At 41.5% G+C, this 22,043-nt stretch overlaps 1 protein-coding gene across 1 annotated transcript in view; it reads right to left on the bottom strand.

Annotated features, from left to right (window-relative positions):
* CACNB4 (calcium voltage-gated channel auxiliary subunit beta 4) overlaps window positions 1–19,080 on the bottom strand; it is a 266,305-nt gene extending 247,225 nt beyond the window's left edge. Inside the window, exons 1-2 of the mRNA XM_064287451.1 lie at window positions 19,021–19,080; window positions 18,420–18,503 (exon numbers count right to left, since the gene is read on the bottom strand). Of these exons, the coding sequence (XP_064143521.1) occupies window positions 18,420–18,503; window positions 19,021–19,080 (144 nt within the window). The remainder of the gene's footprint in view (window positions 1–18,419; window positions 18,504–19,020) is intronic.
* Window positions 19,081–22,043: the final 2,963 nt, after the last annotated feature.

The raw sequence follows: 22,043 nt of genomic DNA, 5'->3' as shown, positions 1-22,043 counted from the left end.
GAATATGTTTAACTTTTGGGTCATCTCCTTAAAAATGAAGCTGCTTATCTTCCTCTTTCTCCTTTGAGCTGCCTATGAAATGGTAATGATCATAGCAGCCACCTTGGACTCAAAGATGGAAGCTACATGTTGAGAATGGCAGAGCTGACCCACCAGCCTGGGTCCTTGGATGACCAATCCCTCGAAAGAGTGCCATCTATCCACCCTGGACTTCCCACCTACCTCTGGATTATTCCGTGACAAAGAAATTGACCTTGCATCTGTTGGATTAAATGTTACAGCAGCTTAGTTTGTACCCGGCAGAGCTTCAAGAGCCAGTATATGATTCACTATGCCTCTCATTCCCTCTTCTGCAGCAGCCAGTCATGTTCCAGATGGTGGCTGTTCTACTAGAGTGAGAACAACAGCGAGCAATCCCTCAGCTAACCCAGGAGACACACGTGTTGTGAGTGCAAAATAAACCTTTGTTCATTGTTACTGATGTTGTTTTGGGGGGCGTTTACTATTTCAGCATCACCTAATCTATCCTAATACCTTCTGGTTGAAACCACCACTCTAAAATACTCCCCTAGGTTATATGAGACCAGAGAACTGCATCCATCACCTGGGAAAACCAAACCAAACCCAGTGCCGTCGAGTTGATCCCGACTCATAGCAACCCTATAGGACAGGGTAGAACTGCCCCCATAGAGTTTCCAAGGACTGCCTGGCATATTCAAACTGCCAACCTTTTGGGGAAGCTTTGAAAAATACTGATGCCTAAATCCCACCCCAAGAAATCCTGATTTACTTGGTTTGGAGTGCAGTGTGAGCATGAGGATTTTCATATTCTTTTCTGGTGTTTCCAATGTGAAGCCCGGGTTGGGAATCACAGACATTTGTGGCCACAGTGCAATGTCTCCCATACAATTGCTTTTGTTGAATTGTTCCAGCATGATAGGGAACACTATCTATACATTGAAGGACTTCATCAGAAACAACTCCAGAATTACGATAAGGTGTCACTTCCGGGTATAATTTACTGTCATACACAGTTAACTCTATGAGAACATGGGAGAAATTTCTCTCTAGTCTCAGTGTGGGAAACATTTGTGCTTTCCCTGAACAAAAAGTTTAATTTTACCTTGGGGCATTATAAATCTTGTAAATCATCTTGCTTTCCTCTCTGGGTAGTTCCTAAAGAGTTCAAAGTCAAATTTAAGTCCTTCCCTTCTGCTTTTAGTGAGTGCCTAGGACTTCATTGACACACATGTTGTGTTCTCAACATACTGTCTTACCCTTAGTGTCTCTTTAATTTCTTTTATTCACTGTGATAACTTTTATTTTGTTTGTTTGTTTGTTTTATTCACAAGCTAATTTAAGTAATTTTCTGAACAGAGCAGGATATAAACATATTTTTTACCTAATAAATAAGGAACATGTGCCCCTCACTGGAAGAGAGAGGGAAGAAAAATACTCAAGTGCACCGGCTTGCCTAGGCAATTTGAAAATATAAGGTCTGTTACTAAAAAAATATTCACCAGTCTACTTATGAGACAGTTAAGGTCATCTGAAAAACAGAAATTCATGCTTCATTGTATTGATATATTAGGAACCATGCTGAACTATGTCTGCCAAATATCATTCCCCTGAGAAATTAGGGATAAGACAGAAAGTCACTGTTGAAAGCTCCTAACATAGTTTTCAAATGAAGAAAATCAATCTTGTGGCTCCACTCACCTTCAGCCAATATGGCAACTCTTGTTATTCTTTATAATAGATTTAAAGCCCCATTAGCTACTTGCTCTTCCTCGTGGCTATAATAATCATAAGTGCAGGAGCTTCACTACTCCTCAGCAGACTTCCCCTTAACAGCTTCCAGAATGAATATCTGAGAATCATCTTACCACATTTCACAAATACTTCACTCTTGACAACCCACTCTTCTTTGCACATCCTTTCATGTGCTTGGAAGAGAGAAATTCCAGCTGTATCCCAAATTATCTTTCCTCCTGTGAACTCCTCCGTATCACTCTTTGCAACATTCCAAAAAGTATTTCCTCATCTAAAATTTTCAATAATAGTTGATATTTAGTGATCCTATGTTTTGGGTGTATCTCAGCAGCCAAGTGACACAGGTTTTCTGCAAAAATTACAACGTACAGTGTTTTCTACCAAAATGAACGTTTTTACCACACATACCTGCAGACATACGCATAAAGTCCTATGATACTAGAGCTTTAAAGAACCTTAGAGGTCATCTAGTCTACCCTACTCTCATCTTCATTTTGCAGATGGAAAAACAGGGTCCCTGAGAAATATTAATTCAGGCAGTCATCTCTGTATTAATACTTCAGTGGTGTCCCAGAAATTCACTTTTTAGTCAGTTATTTGAAACTTGGTACATACTTTCTCATAAATAAACAATGCTACAACAGATAGCTAGGCTTCCAAATTAGTCTACAAGATTCTATTTAACCCATGAAAAAAAAAGTTTTTTTTTTTTTTTATGATGTGCTTGAAACACGTGGTACAAGAGGAAGGAGGAGAAGGAGAAGGAAGAAGTTCCCTCCATCTTGTCTGGGTCCAAATGAAGATCCTTCCTGAGTGTTAATTGGTTCCACAGAATCCATTTTCCCCTCCATCTAACACAAACTCCCAAAATTCCCCAGGAAATTGTTCCTATCCATTCTCAGCCACGCCATCTGTGTGGGGCTGACCCCAACCTCTTCTCTAGAAGTGGCCAAACCACTGGCCTAACCCAACCTCCCTGGCCACAGATGGTTTATTAACCATTTCAGGCCATTAAGATTCAAGAAACTTGTGTGTATGTGTGTGTATGGGTGTGAGGGGGGGTGTGACTTTTTTTGCTGGAGCAAAAATAGAAGTAGCAGAGGCAGAGGAGACAATCTTTTCGATAGGGAAGCAATGGGAGGGCAGTGGCTTGAAAGGGCAGTTAGATCCAGGGAAACTGGATCTCTGGGAGAGTGTCTGCTTTGTTGTTGTGGGCTTTTTTAAGATGGTGAAATGAGCACATTCGTAAGCAATATGTCAAATTACAATAATATATGAATGAATAGAGCCTCTTAAGACTCCTGAGCACCTTCATATTTTTTAAGTGGGTTGCTCCTTAACCCAAATCATGTTGAGACTATTTGAATTTCAGACAGTGGAGGAAAAAGAAAAGCAGGCAGTCAGTGTGAAAATAGGTATTTGGGGCCAGGGGACCACCATGACCAGTCTTCCCCTTCCTAGTCCTAGCCTCGCACCCCCACCCCAAGCATCTGGGTCAGCTTCCACAGATCTTCCTAATTCTGCACAGCTTGTCCCCTTTTCAACTTAGGAACCCACAGTTTCCTGAAGCACTCCAAGGTCTATTTTTTGTTGCTGTTGTTGTTTTAAACAAGAACACAGTTGTGGCAGGAGGCCTAGGTAACGATGGCCGCTTTTAGCATTTTTATAAGTCAGATATATTTAAGTTTTGCCCGCCTGCACTGTCTTTGAAATAATCTGCCACCAGCTGTCTATCAGTTTGTCGTATGGTGGTAGCTTGATGCTGCTGTGATGCTTGAAGCTATGCCACCCGTATTTCAAGTGGTGGACAGGTTTCAGTGGGGATTCCAGACTAAGACAGACTAAGAAGAAAGGCCTGGCAATCTGCTGCCAAAAATTAGCCAATTAAAACTCTACAGGTCACAACAGAACATTATCCCACAAACTGCTGGAAGATGAGCCCCTAGGTTGGAAGGCACTCAAAACACACAGAGGCAGCAAAAATGGACTCGAGCTCACCAACAATCACGAAGATGGTGCAGGACCAGACAACATTTTATTCTGTTTTACATGGGGTGGCCGTGAGTCAGAGCCAATTAGATGGCAATTAACAACAACAGCCATACCCATTTAAAAACACACAGACACACACACATACAACTCCCTGTCTTTTTTTTTTTTTACAGTTAATACTCTTTACTCTTCTTGTATAGAAATATTAAAAAAAAAAGTACTTGAAAATATAAAATGAGCATTTTACTGAGTTACTCGAAATCCTAAAGATCTCTATGAATGTTATTGTTGTGTGGCATCAAGTCGATTCCAACTCATAGCGACCCTGTATGACTGAATAGAACTACCCCATTGGGTTTCCTAGTCTGTAATCTTTTTGGGAGCAGATCGCCAGGTCTTTTCTCCCTCAGAGCCCTTAGTGGGTTCAAACCGCCAACCTTTCAGTTAGCAGCCAAGCACTTAACCACTATACCACCAGGGCTCCATATCTCTATGAATAGAGACATAGCAACAATTAAGACGCATGGTACACATTACGCTTATAACGCAAATCTGACATTATTTTTAAAATATATTGTTTGGTTTAGTTTTCATTTTACATGAGAAAAGAACTACCTCTATTGTACTAAAGTAAATGAATATGTCAACCCATAGCAAGTGAAAACTACCAGCATGCACAACATGGAAACCAAAAGAGCAAAAATATCCTGAAACTAAATCACCCCTCAAGCTTTCTGAAATTAGCAGAGAATGTTTGCAGCTGACCTATTTCTCTCCCATACAACTGTGTTGATAATTGACTTTTGTCCCCCAGGGAAGTGCTCAAATATAATTGAGCAGCACCTGCCACATAAAGAGTACAGTTTTATATACCCAATAATCCCCATAAATATTGTACTTAGCTTGGGACTCAGGCACTTTGTTTTCTCTTTAACTGTATCTCTCAAAGAAGAAATAATTACCAAAGCTGAATTATTATGAACAACTAGATAAAAATCAAAGAAGCATTCTGAATTGTAAGTACCCAAAACATTTCTACTATCAAAAATTATTAAAAATGATGGCATTAATCACTTATATTGCTCTAATCCAGTTGATCACATCCTATTACATAAACTCCACTCTGTAGATGGGAACCACTTAGTTTAGTTTGAAACTGATGACAAGGAGACCAAGGTCTGTGGTTTGGTTTCTATGCAGGTCAAGAGTTTGCCCCCTCCACAAAAAAAAAAAAAAAAAATCAGTTTTATGACCAGAGACTGCAGTTCTAAAATAAATGTAGATACGATCCACTGCATGCAACACCATGACTTAGAAAACTATCTCGAATACTGTTGTTATTAGTTGCCGTCAAGTCAGCCCCAACTCAGGGGGATCTTATTATGTATAACAGAATGAAATGTTGCCAGGTCCTATGACATCTTCATGATCATTGGTATTTTTTGAGTCCATATCTTGAATGAAGACTGACTGACTGACTTACTCAGATGTAGGAAGGGCAATTTCATTTCCATACTCAGGCCAACACCTACACATTTAGACCAAGAGCTATAACGGGAAACCCTCTGACTGTGGATAGCATATGTTGGTGAAAAAATGTGACTCCAGTAACAAAAGACCACATATTGTACGATTCTGTTTATGTGAAATAGGCAAATCGATAGAGACGGAAAGCAAATTAGTGGGTGCTTATTTTTTTTTTTTAGGGTTGAGGGAGGGGGATGGAGGAGAAAGATGAAGGAAGAGATTTATTTTTGTGGTGATGAAGATGTTCTAAAATTAGATTATGGTGATAATAGCATTTTTTTTAAAGTTGCTGTCAATTCCAACTCATGGCCACGGCATGTGTGTCAGAGTAGAACTGCGCTCCATAGGGCTTTCAATGGCTTATTTTTCAGAGGTAGATCACCAGGCACCTACCAGGTGGACTTGAACCTCCAACCTTCTGGTTAGCAGCCAAGCACGTTAACTGTTTGCATCATCCCTGAATTCCTGAAGCATATAAACGCAGGCCGAATAAAAATCAGTGACTATGGAGGACTCTAACCATAACAACGGTGGTTTTACCCACCTCTTTGATTCTAAAAACTTAATTGGCAGTTGAGTTGTAAACAACAGCACTGGGCCATTTGAGAAGAAAGCAGAAGGGATGATAAATTCATCTGTATGAGTTACAATTCATTTATATTACTACTGATCTTTCCATGGATTAAAAAAGAAATAACAAAAAAAAATTCCACAAGGAGTTTAAAAATATAATATACGGATACTGAGCACTACAAAATTTTCCATTTTTAGTGATTCTGACAATCTAGAAAATTTTAAGTTCTTTTCAAGTTTACATTTACAAAATATTTTCTCCCCAAAACGAATACTACTCCTACAGCAATTAACCTGCAAGCAAAAGACAACCTCATTAACAGAGAAAAAAATAAAATAGATACGGTTTGTCATTCTAATGATGACAGTAAAGTTATCAGAAAGATTCAGTAGCTGCTACATAAGTTTTACAGTCCCTATCTAATCAATGCTTTCAGTACGTGAAGTACAAATGCCGAACGCCAGTCCTTCAGATTCAAGTAATCACCTCTGCTCTGCTATGTGTGTTGAGAAAGCATATGATAAAGAAAATAGGAAAGTTTAGAGGGGGCATGTTTACTTGACTTAGAATGATAACTATCTTCAAGTACTTTAAGAACACTTTATATTCAAGCCAGGTGTTGGTAATACATCAGCCTTATCTATTTCTGAAAGCAGGTTGCCATAGCACACACCTTGTCATTATTGTTACTTGAAAGCAATAAAATAATTCCCTTAAAATGCATCTATAAGTCAGCCTTTTCACTAATTCAGGCCTCTATTTCCAGTCTTACCCTACCCCCAGCCCCCCAGTTAACACGGTTAAATCCAGATTCCTGATATGTTTCTATACAATTGAGCTCATAATTTATACTCTTCTAGAATACCCTAGCAAAGATGTCACCTTGAAGACTAAAGTGTGCCTGACCCAAGCCACCTCATAGGCAGGTGAAAGCTGGACAATGAATAAGGATGACTGAAGAAGAATTGATGCTTTGAATTGTGGTGCTGGTGAAGAATACTGAATATATTGTGGACTACTGAATATTCAAGAATATTGAATATACCATGGACTGCCAAAAGAACAAACAAACCTGTCTTGGAAGAATACAGCCAGAATGCTCCTTAGAAGCAAGGATGGTGAGATTACGTCTCATATATTTTGGACATGTTATCAGGAGGGACCAGTCCCTGGAGAAGGACATCATACTTCGCAAAGTAGAGGATCAGCGAAAAAGAGGAAAACCCTCAACAAGACAGACTGACACAGTGGCTGCAACATTGGGCTAAGGCATAACAAGGATTGTGAGGATGGCGCAGGACTGGGCAGTGTTTTGTTCTGTTGTACACAGGGTCGCTATGAGTCAGAACCAACTCGACGGCACCTAACAAGAGTAACAGAAGTCCCTATGAGGCAGTTTCACTCTGTCACATGGGGTCCTTATAAGTAAACAGCAACTCGATAGCACGTAACAACAACAACAATGAAGAGTACTGTATTCTACCTCATCGTTTTCCTGGTTCATAAAATACAAGAGCAAGGAACCGGGTGCAGGCAGGAGAACAGCAACTACTTAAATAAAAGAATGTGTTTTCATGGGACCTTGTAGGGAATAACAGCCTAGCTCTTTTTGAGACTTCTTAATGTGATGCATTCTAGTTTGCAGAGCTATTATTACAGAGAGTGTGTGGGACTGGGGATGGCCAAGGCCATGCTTCCTGAGCTTTTTCATGCCACAGCCCACTGAGGAAGTATTTGTGCAAAATACTGGGTTAAATGGAAGTGAAAACTGTCCAGTGCTCTGCCTACACCAAGCACACCCCACTGAGGGACAAGCTCAGGGGACCCACATTTCTGAGGTCTGTAACCCACTGTCGGTACACACTCCTCTTGGGAAGGAAGCTTGGGAGACAAATAAGTAGAGATGGATGACACTATTACAGGAAGCACTCTCCTCCAAAATGTCGCCAAAAGGGACACAGAGGTCACACACACAGAGCCACAGAACAGAATGGGGCCTGCATACCTCTCTCCTTATACAACTGTGGACCTTTCTTAGAGTCTTCAGTGAATCTGGGCAATTTGCAGGCCAGCTTACTCAGGTTAGGGCTTATGCTTTTTCTGAGTCTGAGCTCCAGAAATGAGACCAAGTAGGAGCCAAACTCTAAGGGAGAAGATGAGCTCAGACAATGTCACAACCACCGCCAGAAAAGATGGGTCAGAACTAGATCTGTTTGACCCGACTAAACACACTGTGTTACCAGACTTACCAGGAACAGAGTAGAATGGACCCAAACTCCTTGGTTTGACTACACTGCATTCTTTTTGGCTCTGGCCTTGCTTTCTCCCCAGATGTAGGAACAATATCTGACCTCTCATACCCAGAAACGACACCGTCTGGAAGCAGCACGTGGACTAAGGGGAGAGGGCAAGGCAAAGCCAAGGTCATTTTCACAGCTTAGGTTTCCGCACAGCTTCCTGTAATTTCCTAGAAAGATTAAAATGTGAATCAAAATTTATCTAAGTTTAAATAAAATCCTAGCATGCTAAACTGAAGGATAACTAGTCCTCTCTTTATTCTGCAAATTAATGGAATGTAGGGAACTCTGTGTGCCAAGAACACAGACCCAGAGATAAGTAAAAATGACTGGTTAACTGGTTCATAGCGACCCTATAGGACAGAGCAGAACTGCACCACAGGGTTTCCAGGGAGTAGGTGGTGGATTCAAACTGCCGACCTTTTGGTTAGCAGCCAAGCTCTTAACCATTGTGCCACCAGAGCTCGGGTTAACTGGTTAGTTGCCCAGTAATTAGATTTCTGAATCAGGGACTTTGTAAATTCAGTTCAATGTATTCAAGCCAAGAAGAGACAGAATTCTTTCTTGATCTATCATATTGTGAAGACGCACTCCACAGAAAATTCACGAGGTAAATAAGTGCAAACTTTTCCTTAAAGTTCATTGCAACTGGATTATACCATTTTGTAAGGAAGTTCTGCTTACAGTTAGAATAAAGACTTTCAACTTTGCTAAAGGAAATGCAGCTCAAATATAATAGTGATTGTGCTGCTCCCAGGCCTGCTTCCCTTAGATCCATCCCTCCCCTTCTTCTGCTGTGCTTTCTATTTCAGGGGAGCAGGGGAGCTAATCCTTCAGGGAAACCCTGGTGGCTTAGTGGTTAAGAGCTACAGCTGTTAACCAAAATGTTGGTACTTTGAATCCACCAGGAGCCCCAGGTTTCTGTGTCAGCTGGCTTCCAGCTAGGCTCAGCCAAGGGGATTCACTGGCAGGAGCCTAGAGTGGAGAAGGAAGGGAAAAGCGTATTTCTTCCCATTCTCTCTACCTCAAGTGGCTTCTTTACCAGAAGCTGCATCTCCTTTGTGGCTCTTGCTCCCACTGAACAGTAGCCCTGTGGTTCCAGCTCCTGCCAGGTGATTCTGGCCTCTATGCTCCAGTAACAGTTTCCTTCCTTTGTCCTCCTGGCCTAGACGGGTGGCTGCCTGCTATTGCTAACCCCTGGGTTTGTCTTCTCAGCTGTCTCATCATCTGTTTAACCACGCCTCTACATTAATGTCCCTTGGTTGTAAAAACTCAAGTGGTTTTGTTTCTTGGCTAGACTCTAGATGACATAATCACTAGCAAAGAATTTTTAAAACTTACATGTTAAGAGTTCCTATATGAGTCATGAACCATGCAAACAAAAATTCCATCCATGATAGAACTGAGAAGAAACTAGTCTCCAGAGTTTCTAGTTGATGCTGTACTCCCCATAGAAGCTATACAGAATAAGAGCATTTCCAGGACCCCTATACATTGTTTCATGGGTCCATGTCTATGTGTGTTTGTGTGTGTGCCTCAATTACTCAGAGATGAAGTGTGTTGTGGTGGAAAAACTTCAGAGTCTGAGTCAAGGTTCCCCATCTTAATTCTACTACTACCTATTAGTGTGACCTTGGGAAGGCTTTTATAAAAATCCTTAGGCATATGTTTTATTCATCTGAAAACGAGAGACTGTGGTACATTCTTTCTGCAATCTCTTCCTGTTTTAAGATTCTGTGATTCTAAGTTTATGGATAAATTTTGACTACACACATGACTCTAGGCATATGATTATTCTTAGAGCTATGCAGAAAGCATACACCTTCTGTTAATGAATCCCCATTTCATCAGAGAAGCATGTCTTATAACTACTGCTCCAATTATAACCTGGAGAATTTTATTTTGCCAACTGTTTTTATTATAGCATCAATTTAGTATCTGAATATGTTTTAGATCTCTAAATACAGTAGGGGGTCACTGAATTAATGTAATGATGATCTGATTAGCATACCTAAAAAAATGCAAGGTTCTTTGCTCTAAGGTAGATGGTTCCCAAGACAGCTGCTACATAGCTTCCATTTCTTATGCTCTTTTTTTATATATAATTTATTTTATTTTTCTTGCTATTGTTGAGAATACACACAGCATAACATACACCAATTCAACCATTTCTACATGTACAATTCAGTGACACTGATTAGATTCTTTGAGTTGTGCAATCATTCTCACCCTCCTTTTCCAAGTTGTTTCTCTCCATTAACATAAACTCACTGCCCTCTAAGCTTCCTGTCTAATACTTTGAGTTGCTATTGTCAGTTTGATCATATATAGTTAGATTTGAAAGAGCACAATGCTCGATCTATAGATTCAATACAATCCTGATCGAAATTCTAACAGCCTTCTTACAGAATCAAAAAAAACCAGTCCTCAGCTTTCTATGGAATGGCAAGAGGCCCTGAATAGCTAACGCAATGTTGAAAGAAAAGAACAAAGCAGGAGGACTCACACTTCCTGATTTTAAAACATACTATACAGCTACAGTAATCAAAACAGCCTGGTACTCATGTAGTAATAGATGTCTAGGCCAAAGGAATAATAGAATTGGGAGTCCAGAAATAAACCCACACATCTATGTTCAACTGATTTTCAACAAGGGTGCTAAGCCCATACAATGGGGGAAAAAGAGTCTCTTGAATAAATGGTGATGGGAAAACTGGATTTCCACACGCCGAAAAATGAAACAGGATCCATGCCTCACACTGAACACAAGAACAAATTCAAAATGGATTAAGGACACAAATGTGCAAATTAAAACCATAAAATCCTTAGAAGAAAGAGCAGGGGCAATGCTGTCAGGCCTAGTTTTTAATAGTGGATTATCTAATAACAAAAGCACAAAGAGCAAAAGATAAATAAATTCAACTTCCTGAAAACTGAAAACTTTTGTTCATCAAAAAGCTTTACCAAAAAAAGCAAAAAGACAAGCTACCAACTGGGAGAATATCTTTGGAAATCATATATCTGACAAAAATCTAATGCTCTATATATAAATATATATGAAACTTGGACAACTTAACAACAAAAAGGTAAACAACCCAATCATAAAATGGGCAAAGGACTTGAATAGACATTTCACCAAAGAGGACATTCAAATGGCCTCCAAACACATGGAAAGATGCTCAGTGTCATTTGCCATCAGAAAGGTGCAAATCAAAACAACAATGAGATACTATTTCACTTCCACTAGGATGGCTAAGATTTTTAAAAAAAGAAACAAAAGACACTGAAAATAACAAATGTTGGCAAAGATGTGGGGAAATTGGGACCCCTAACCATTGCTGGTGGAAATGCAAAATGGTACAGCCCTTATGGAAAACAGTGTGGTGGTCTTCAAAAAACTAAAAGCAGAACTACCATATGACCCAGCAATTCCTCTCCTAGGTATACACCCAAAAGACTTGAAAGCAAAGACTCAAACAGAGACTTGTACACCAGTGTTCACTACAGCACTATTCACAATGGCCAAAAGGTGGAAATAACCTAAATGCCCATCAACAGATGACTGAAATAACAAAATGTGGCATATATGTACAATGGAATATTAGCCAGTAGGGAAAATAAACTCTTGATACATGCTACAATATGGATGGAGCTGGAAGGCATTATGCTGAATGAAACAAGTCTATCACAAAAGGACAAATATTATAGAACCTCACTTACTTAAAAAGTCAAGAAAAGGCAAATGCAGAGAGAACAAAGTTTATAAGTGGTTACCACGGGCTGGAGGGAAGGGGAAAGGAGGGTTATAGGGGATGGAAATATCACAGTGATTAAGGGTAGGGTTGCAGAGCCAATTTTAATTGCTGTCAGAAAGTTGTACATTTGTAAAAAGTTGAATTGGCAAAAGTTATGTGATTGATATATTGACAACAATGACAAAGAGTAGCTGCTGAGGCTGCTTATGTACAATCAAAAACCTGGTGGCATTTGGTTCCTTGGTTTGGAGATTTAGGGTCATGGTTTCATGGGACACCCTAGTTAATTGGCCTAATAACACATTTAGTGCTTCTGTTCTACTGTTTAGTTTGTTGAGTAGCGCCTAGGGTCTTAAAAGCTTGCAAGCGGCCATCCAAGATACAGCAATTGGTCTCTATTCACCTGGATCAACAGAGGAAGAAGAAGAGTCAGGAACAGGAGTAAGATATGGAATGTGTGGCTAACTGGCTCCATGAACAACTGCCTCCTTTGCCATGAGACCAGAAGAACCAGACGGTGCTCAGCTGCCTTTACTGAACATTTTGATCAAAGATTCTACAGAAGAATCCTGATCAAGAGGAGGGAAATGCAGAGCAGAATTTCACATTCTCATGGAGTCCAGATTCCTCAAGCCATGATGGTTGGATGAACCCCTGAAACTACTGCCCTGAGATCATCTTTAAACCATAAACCAAAAATATCCCCTGAAGTCTTCTTAAAACCAAACAATAGCTTAGCTTAGCTAGTAAAGAACATCTGCCTTGAGCACTATGTTCTTTTAAGAACTACCTATATAGGATCAAACTGACAAGAGCAACTCGAAAGATTAGATAGGAACCTTAGGGGAGCAAATTTATGTTAATTTCAGGGGTTCATCCAGCCTCCATGGATCCAGAAAATCTAGATTCCATGGGAATTTGAAATTCCGTTCTGCATCTTCCCCTTTTTGATCAGGATTCTTCTATAGAATCATTGACCAAAATGTCCAGTAATGGTAGCCAGGCACCCTCCAGGTTTTCTGGTCTCACGGCAAAGGTGGAAGTTGTTCACGGAGGTAATGAGGCACACGTTCCATATCCTCCTGCTATTCTTGCCTCTCCTTTTTCCTCTGTTGCTCCAATTAAATAGAGTCCAATTGTCGTACCCTGAATGGCTGCTTGCAAACTTTTAAGACCCCAGGCACTACACAATGAACTAAGAGGTAGAACTGAAGCACTAAATACCTTATTAGGGCAACTAACTAGGCTGTCCCATGAAATTATAACCCTAAATCACTAAACTAAGGAACCAAATCCCATGAGGTGTTTAGTTGAATATCATATGCTTTTTTGCAATGTGACCATGCCACACTCCATCTAAAGAGTTTATTTTCCCTCACCTTGAAACTGGGCTGGCTCTGTCACTTGTTTTGACCAAGACATTGCAACAAATGCTGTGTAACTTTTGAGACTGGGTCTTATGAGATCTATAGCTTTCTGCCTTTATTGCAATGGTCCTTCTTGGAACCCAGTCACCATGCTGTGAGGAAGCTCCAGCAACCATGATGAGAGGCCCACGTGTGGGAAAACTGAGGCCCGTGCCAACAGCTCTAGTTGAGTTCTTGACCAACAGGCAACACCAACTGCTATCCACATGTGTAAGGCTATTTTGGACCTTCCAGACATCTAGCACTCAGCTAACATCTCATGAAGCAGAACTGTTAGGTCAGCTCACAGAAGCATGAGAAAGAATAAAATGTTATTTTAAGCTAATAAGTTTTGGGGTGGTTTGTTAGGCAGCAACAGATACCTGAAACAAAGGGTATAATACTGGAGCAGAACTCCAAGCCTACACGTATTAAGCTAGTTCTGCCTAGTGTTTTAGAGCAGAGTCCTCCATCCATCCACACCTTTTTTCATTCAAACATTAAATTCAACATCTGCTATGAGCCTTTGGCAGTATGTTAGAAGCCGAGGACAAAAGAGACGCCAAACACAGAAATGTCTCTGCCATTGTGGAACTTATTACCTGGCTGGGGAGACAGTCATTAACAGGGAATGGAAGTACATGTTAAATCGTAATACTGGTGGTTCTATTGAGAACTGGCATAAGGTGCTCTGGGAGCCCCTAGTTGATGAACTGATCTTATCAGGGAAGTTAGAAAAGGCTTCCCTGAGCGAGCGAAGGGTAAATTTAGGTCTCAAGGAATATTAACGTTAACCAGGCAGAGGGAGAGCACAAATCCTCCACACAGAGGGCTCAGCAGGAGGGAGGTGGGGTGTTCAAGTTCTGTGTCCATAGCTTAGAGATCATGACTCAAGATGAGGCTGGAAAGCAGGTAGGAGCCAAGACGTGTAAAACTTTGCACTCATTATAACGGCAGACTTAACAAGGAAAGGTCAACAAATTAATCCCACTCTGATCAGATTTTCCTTCACAGTCCCAGTGGGAAAACGACTAACCTGAAGTATTCAACCACACAAACCGTATGTGCAATGACACTGTGGGTATTTTAATACTCAACTCACGTGGGCATTTTTCCCACCCCTTCATTCCTTGTTACATTTCACTGTATTGTTGGCATACATCTACCTCCATAACTGGATTATAAAATCCTTTGAGTGCAGGGGCTATCTTATTCATCTTTTCATTCCTTCCTCATAGTATCTAGGCACACTGCTAGGCACAAAGCAAATGCCTAATATGTGTTTCCTAGATTTAAAACCTGAATAAATAATCCGTTCATAAATAGCCTGTCAGAAGCAATATCCTGCGAGAAAATTCTACCACCTCCCTTGGAAAGCCATTCCGATGATAACAACCCTCTTAAGAAAGTCTTGCTGTAAATTATTCCTTTCCTAATTTTAGCCAATTCTTGAGTTTCATCACCTATTAAAACCAAGAACACTCCATCACATTTCCAAAGAATGCCTTTGTGTACACTTTGCAGATCATTACTGGGTCACCCCTAGCTTTCTCTCCTTTCAGTGGCAAAATACTTAATCTTCTCATCTTTCCTCAAAGAAACCATTTAGTTGCTCCCTGGATTGGTTCCAAAGCCTCCATATCCCTCCTAAATTGTGAAAGCCAGCAATCTAGCAGACCAAGGAACAAGGTCGGTGATGCCTGAGGGACTCCCAGGAACAATCTTCAGGGTGCAGGGATGCCATCTTTCTTTGTCAGCTTATATTCAGGCAAATGCACACATACATTATACGGATGTGCATACATGCATGTATGTATGCAATGCACACAAACAAATACTGAAACTTTCTACCAGCTCAAAGAACTATGGCTGTTTTATTGGGTGACTTTGCCAATTGCCAGCCCAGTGTTCCCCGTCTGATGTTTATTTTTTGTGAACACTTTTCCTCCACATATTTATAAATGAGAAAACCCCCCAAAAGAAAAAACCCACTGCTGTCGAGTCAATTATGACTCATAGTGACCCCATAGGGCTTCCAAGGCTGTAAATCTCTATGGAAACAGATTGCCACATCTTTCTCCCACAGAGCTGCTGGTAGTTCCGAATTGCTGACCTTTTGGTTAGCAGTTGATCGCTTTAATAAACGCTTTATAAATGATAACCAAAAACCCAACCAAACCTGTTGCCACTGAGTTAATTCCAACTCATATCAACCCTACAGGACAGAGCAGAACTGCCCCATAGGGTTTCCAAAGAGCAGCTGGTAGATTCGAACTTCCAACTTTTTGGTTAGCAGACTGAGCTCTTAACCACTTCACCAATCGCGCAGCATTATTTTTAGTGGTAGCCCCAGTATGTTCTTCCTGTGTAAAGGCATCCATGAAGACAGAAATGTCACCAAGAAATCCCATCATGTCAATGTATCAAGAATCCAAATATCAATAAATCATTGGTCATTCTACAAAGAATGAAGCTCTATCAACATGAACAGCTGTTGTGCTTTAAAAAATATTTGGGGCATTTGGGTGAAAACTGTTGTATTTTATTTCATAACATATTGTTAAATTCCATTTGTAATCATTTTTCATCTTGTCAAATCCCTCAGTTATTTTTATTATAGCCATTATAGAAGTTTATACTATGCCATTTTAATGCGCTGCAAAGTGCTTGCAAAAATTATGTATTATTTTCATATAGAAAAAAGGAAGATTTGTAAATAATCTCTTTAGTCTGCTAATTCTCATATTTTAGTATTCTTCTACTGGAAACCCTAGTGGGTTTAGCTACAGCTGCTAAACCAAAAGGTTGGCAGTTCAAATCCACCAGGCACTCCTTGCAAACTCTATGGGGCACTTCTACCCTGTCCTATAGGGTCACCACAAGTCAGAATTGACTTGATGGCAATGGGTCAATGAGCTCTTTTGGAAAAAAAAATTAATTACAACTAACACCTAAATTTAAACTAGTCCATTTTATTAAACCAACAAATCCCAATTTCAGGAAGACATATATGAAATATAATTGTCCTAAAAATCTACATTGGTTTAAATTGCTCCCAAATTATTTAACATGCAATACTTAAAAAAAAAAAAAAAAAAAACTTAGACCAGTACTTAGCGGCACACTTTAAAAAGAATTTCTACACACACTATCTTACTTAATCACTTATTGGCATAAATTGAGGACAGTGTAAGAATATTGGAAAGAATATTATTAGAAAGAATGTTATGCTTGGGCTTTAAAAAATAAAACATCAGTGAAGTGATGGTGCAGATAAACCCAAAAGTGTTAGTCCAACAGCTCATGGAAGGCACGGCTGTATAATTACTACTTCCAAGAATTTACAACATAACACTAACAAAAATAGGTAGACATGGTCCCAGGGTTATGAATAATTACAAACCAACCCCCGTAAAGCCTGTTATATTAAAAATTTGAGGTACATACAATGGTTGGTAATAACAAATGGGCACTACTTTACAACTATACTTACTTTATAGTAAAGTATACTTTACAGTAATAAAAACATTATTACTGTTGCTGTATTACTATGTTAAAGATGTTTAGTGGATCTGGAAGTGTTCCTTGAATGGTTTTTATGCATTAAAAAAACATACTCTATACTGCATACTAAGACAAACATTCGACTAACTGATAGGAACCATACCTAACCCTATCAACTTAGGCAAAAAATCGGACTTAAAGACAGACTTGGGAACCGAACTTGTTGATAATCCAGGGAGTACCTGTACCTTCAAAATAAACATAAGCAAGATGCCAAACATTTGCAAAACTCAGATTCTTCTTTAAAAATGGACAGTGCCTTTGCTTTATGAAATACTAAATTATCTCAGCACTGCAAAGGGGATAGACAGAATGCACTTTTAGAATGAACCCAAAAGGTAGTTATTTTAATAATGCATATGCATAGTACTCCCTGAATTAAAGAGTAGTAGTAATAATTTCCATCTCTGAAGATAATTAAATTCTGCATAATAAATTAATTTCCATCTCTGAAGATAATTAAATTCTGCATAATAAATAGTATTTAAATCCACTTTATGAATCCTTTAGGAGAGGTCTGGGTCCAATTTTTGTCTAATACCCACTCGTTGTTGACAAGCTGTTTAAATTGATGATAAGCACTAAAGAAACACCACAGCTGCCATCACAGGTTAGAAACACATTACACAATACTCTGAGTGACCTAAAGAGAAAAGAATTTCCCAAGGTCACTTCAGCAGTCCACAGAGAAACCTGCATAAAAAGCTCGGTGTGCTGACAAAAGTCCTGCCAGGTCACCCCTAACGCATACACCTGGACAGCCTCAGCTCTAAAGAGAGATCAGGTGATTCACTTCTGTGGGTTTCATTTACAGCACAAGGACAGGAGGAAAGCTGAGGACCGTTTTCCTGTGTCAAGGTGAAAGGCACCAAGCATTCAGCATAACCGGTGATTCTGAGCACAAGCAACGTGCACGGCAGCCACGCGGAAGAAAACCACTAAATGAACAAGCAATAAGTACAGTAGCACCCAGACCCCGGTGGCTGAGTAACGGCCTTGGCTTAACTCGATTTAACTAGATCGGCAGTCTCTTCCCAAAGTAAGCGAATAAAAGATGTGGTCTCAAAGTGAGACCAAACTTTCTGTTCAATGTGTCTTTCTTTTGACCAAAGCTCGGAGATCTCTCCCAAGACTCAGAAAGAGAAGAGGACTCAAAGTAGGACAAAATAGAAGAAACCCTTAACTGTCCGCCCAGATCAAACGAAGTCGAGTTACACGACTTAAAGATGTTTCCCCACGCATCGAAGGTGCAGACAGGCGTACTTCCAGCTTTTAACTTCATTGTCCCTGACCTAAAGCAGGTCCCAAATGCACCGACACGAACTAACTTCCCAGGGCGGCCCGGAGACACCTGGACCCAAATGAGCAGGGCTCAGAGCAAGAGCCAGAAAGCCGGAGCGCCAGCCCCGGGCGGGGAACAGGTGCGCGCGGGTACGCAACCCGCTGCTCCCCATGTGGGGGCCGCGCTGGCTCCCGACCCCGAGCGGAGCAGCCTTTTCCCCATCCTCCTCTCCGCCTCCCACCCTCCTACCTGTCTGAGGATGAAGCTGGTCGAAGTGGTGCTGCCATCGGATCTTTTCAACCTGCTCCTCCGGGTCGTGGTGCCTCGGGCCACCTGAACTCGACACACGGGGCCAGAGAGAAGCCGGTGAGGACGGCAGTGAGGCGCGGCGCTACCACCCCCGACTACAGTCCGCGTCCGAACCAGCTCCTCGGTGTCCCACAGAGCCCGCACCTAAGTCTCCTCCGCGTCCCCCAAATACAGCCCCCACCCCCACCCACCCACTTCAAGCCGCGACGGGTGAAAAGATGCCCGAGAAGAGAAGCCCGCGAGCACCCACCACATCCATTTAACAAAGGCTCTCAGGGTGCGGGGTCCGAGTCCCTGGCATCGGCTGGAGGAGGCTGCAGGCTCCGGAGCAGGAGCGCAGAGACTCAGACGAGGGTGAGGAGGAGCAAGAAGAGGAGAAAGACAGAGAGGAGGAGCGGGCGGAGAAAGGGACGCCGAGGACAGGTTGGGGGAGCGGAGCTGGCGACTCTCGGGACTGGGGGCCCCGCGTGCCAGGCACAAAGGCGGGGCGCTCTCGGGCCGCCAAGGCGGGGTGAGCAGGAGGAGGAGGAGAGGGCGGTACCTGAGAGGTGGGGGAGTGCTGCCCGTCCGTGGTCGCGTTCTTCGCGTAGGAGGAGGACATGGTTCACAGCCGCATGGTCCGCCCGTGCGCGGTGGGCGGAGGGCGGGCTGGCCCCTGCGAGGCTGCGTTGCGGACAGCAGAGGGAGGGCAGTAGGACTTCCCCAGCCGGCGCCAGGACCCGCGCCGGCTCCCGGGCTAGCTGCCCTCACTTCTCAGAGCGCAGCACCTTAAAGTAGCAGAGGCGCCTCCGCGCCCGCAGTGGGGTCCGGGGCAGCGGCCCCCGCTGGTCGAGTTCCGGGGAGAGGGCTTCTCGGGATCTCGCCTATCGGAGCAGATTGGAAGAAGCGGTTCCCACCTAGCGAGAGCCTTACATCAGTGTTTTCCAGTGGATGAAGGGAGGGGAAAATTCTGGGATGGGGGTGGAGGATTAAAATAGTCTGCACAGTTTAAAATGAGACAAAGGTGGCACGGTTCATGAATCAGGACCTGGGGAGGGAAGCTGGTGCAGCGTAGCGGGGAGTGGGCAGAGTCGAGTGGGGTGTATGTGTGTGTTTGCTGCACTGGAATTTTAAAAGGGCAAGAGCCGAGGCTCCCTTCCGCGAATTTACTCATCAGTCCACTATGGTAATACATCGGTTTTTGTGGTTTGCTTTTTGTCGGTATTTTTGTTTTCTTTGTCAACTCTTGCCTCAGAGCCACGAGTCACACACGTGGGAGACCCTAACAGGCCGAGTCTGACAGGAGAAGCCACCTCACAGAAGAAGCCACCTCACAGAAGAAGCCGCCTCGCAGGAGACCAGCGTGTCTTAAGGAGTTTTGAAGGTCACGTCAGACCCGCTGAAAAGCAAGAGTTGGCTTCGTGTCACCCATTTCTATGCGGATAGCTGTTTTCAAGAGAAGAAACTCATCCCTGAAAGCATACACAACCTCTGCAGGTTACATAGAGAAAATTAATTTGAGTTCAAATTAAAAATTTGGGACTGTGGAGAGGAGGAATTTTAAGTAACAAGAAAAGGGGGAGAAAAATATATTTGTATTTAAAAATAAAGAAACCCAGTCCAACTCACCCTGCATTCTAGGATTTTTTGATGGAAACAACTACTAAATTTGTTTGTTTTAGCAATTACTTGGCCTTGATGGGGTCCTAGTTACCATTCACCAAATACTTTCTTTCCATTTCTACCCCCTTACTTAATCCAGACCTTCACTTCTAATAGTCTCATAACCAATCTTCTTGTCTTCAGGCTCCCTATTGTGTGTGTGTGTGTGTGTGTGTACAAGCACACATACACATACTCTCCCTCTCTTCATTCCATCTACACACTACAGGCAAAGCCGTTTTCCTAACATCTCTTTGCCTAACTTACTCTTATCTTAAAAACACTCATTGCTTTCAGCAGCCCACAAAAAGGTCCAAATGCCATTGTCCAACAACCAAGCCCGTCTCCTACCTCTCCTGCTTTTCTGATCATGACATTTCCTCTAACAGACCTCTCTACATAAACCTTCCAGGAAAGCAGGCATGTCTACTCATTATTGCCCAAACATACCAAGTATAATCCCACCTCAGCACCTCTGCTTTGAAACACCTTCTTGGAATATGCCTTCCCCCCAACCCACACACCTGGCTTAATCCTACCCTTTCTTCACCACTGAGCTCAAGTCATGCTTCCTCCACAGAACTCCTCCCTGACCACACCAGTCCTTTATAGTTTCTATGCCTCTGAAAAACTAGAGCATTTATTCTCTGGGCACTTAGCATAGGCTGTCTTGGTTTATTAGTTCTCTTTAGGTGAAAATCTCCTAATTTCCAAATCATAATTTTAGCTTTTTATCTTCTATATCTTACATAGAGTAAAAAAGATACTCCATAAAGTTTGTGGATACTAATGTCTTATGATGCATATTCCTCTACTTTAGATACCATCAATACAATCCATTTTTAGTTCTGAGCCATTATCATAAAAAAAAAAAAAACTAGTGCCATCGAATATAGAATGAATTATTATGTGGGCACCAGAATTTAGATTTCCTGGTTTTCCACTGCTCATAGTTGTCAAAAAAAGAATCTACATCCATCACAGCACTATTCACAATAGCAATAAGATGGAAATAACCTAAGTGCCCACCAACGGATGAATGGGTAAGTAAAATATGGTACATATATACAATACTCAGTGATAAAGACAAATGAGTTCCCAAAACCCCGCGGAACATGGATGAACCTGGAGGACATTAATGTTGAGTGAAATAAGTCAATCACAAAAACACAAATATTGTATGTTCTCATTTTTAAGAAATGACACGAACAGGTAAATTCACAGAAACTAACGTTCCTTAGTGGTTACTAGGGATGGAGGAGGGAATGGGGAATTCACTCTCTGCATAGTAGACACTTGTTATTCTTGGTGATGGGAAAGGTAACACCCAATGAGGGCGAAGTGTACACAGCTTGACAAAGGTAAAGGATGTCACTAAATTACACATGAGAAAAAAAGGACCTGCTGGTGACTGCTATGGCATATATAATTTTGAAACAATAGCAAAAACAACCAAAAAATATATGTGTGGTACATATATATGTATGTAGGCATACATGTGTATAGGTATGTATATATGAGTATATATGTGTGTATATATAGGTATATACATATGCATCTATGTGACTGTATGCACATATATTCATATATATATAATAAAGCACATAGGGGACACAGCTACAGATACTTCTTAGACATAATCAAACACCTCGTGGGGTTGGTTTTCTGGGTTTGAAGGATTAGGACCATAGTCGCATAGAATATCTTGGTCAATTGGCATAATAGTGTTCATAAAGTTATGTCCTACATCTTAGTCTGGTGAGTAGTGTCTGGGGTCTTAAAAGCATGAGTGCAGCCACCTAATATACGACTATTAGTCTCTACTCATTTGGAGCAAAAAAGAAAACCAGAGTGTTAAAGAAACTAGTCTTTAGGACAAATAATGTACTTGAACCACCGCCTCATCTATCCTGAGACCAAAAG

The sequence above is a fragment of the Loxodonta africana genome, chromosome 6 (assembly GCF_030014295.1).
Source record: "Loxodonta africana isolate mLoxAfr1 chromosome 6, mLoxAfr1.hap2, whole genome shotgun sequence".
Classification (NCBI taxonomy): Eukaryota; Metazoa; Chordata; class Mammalia; order Proboscidea; family Elephantidae; genus Loxodonta; species Loxodonta africana.
Note: the sequence above shows the minus strand (reverse complement) of the source record. Positions and strands in the feature narration are given on the sequence as shown.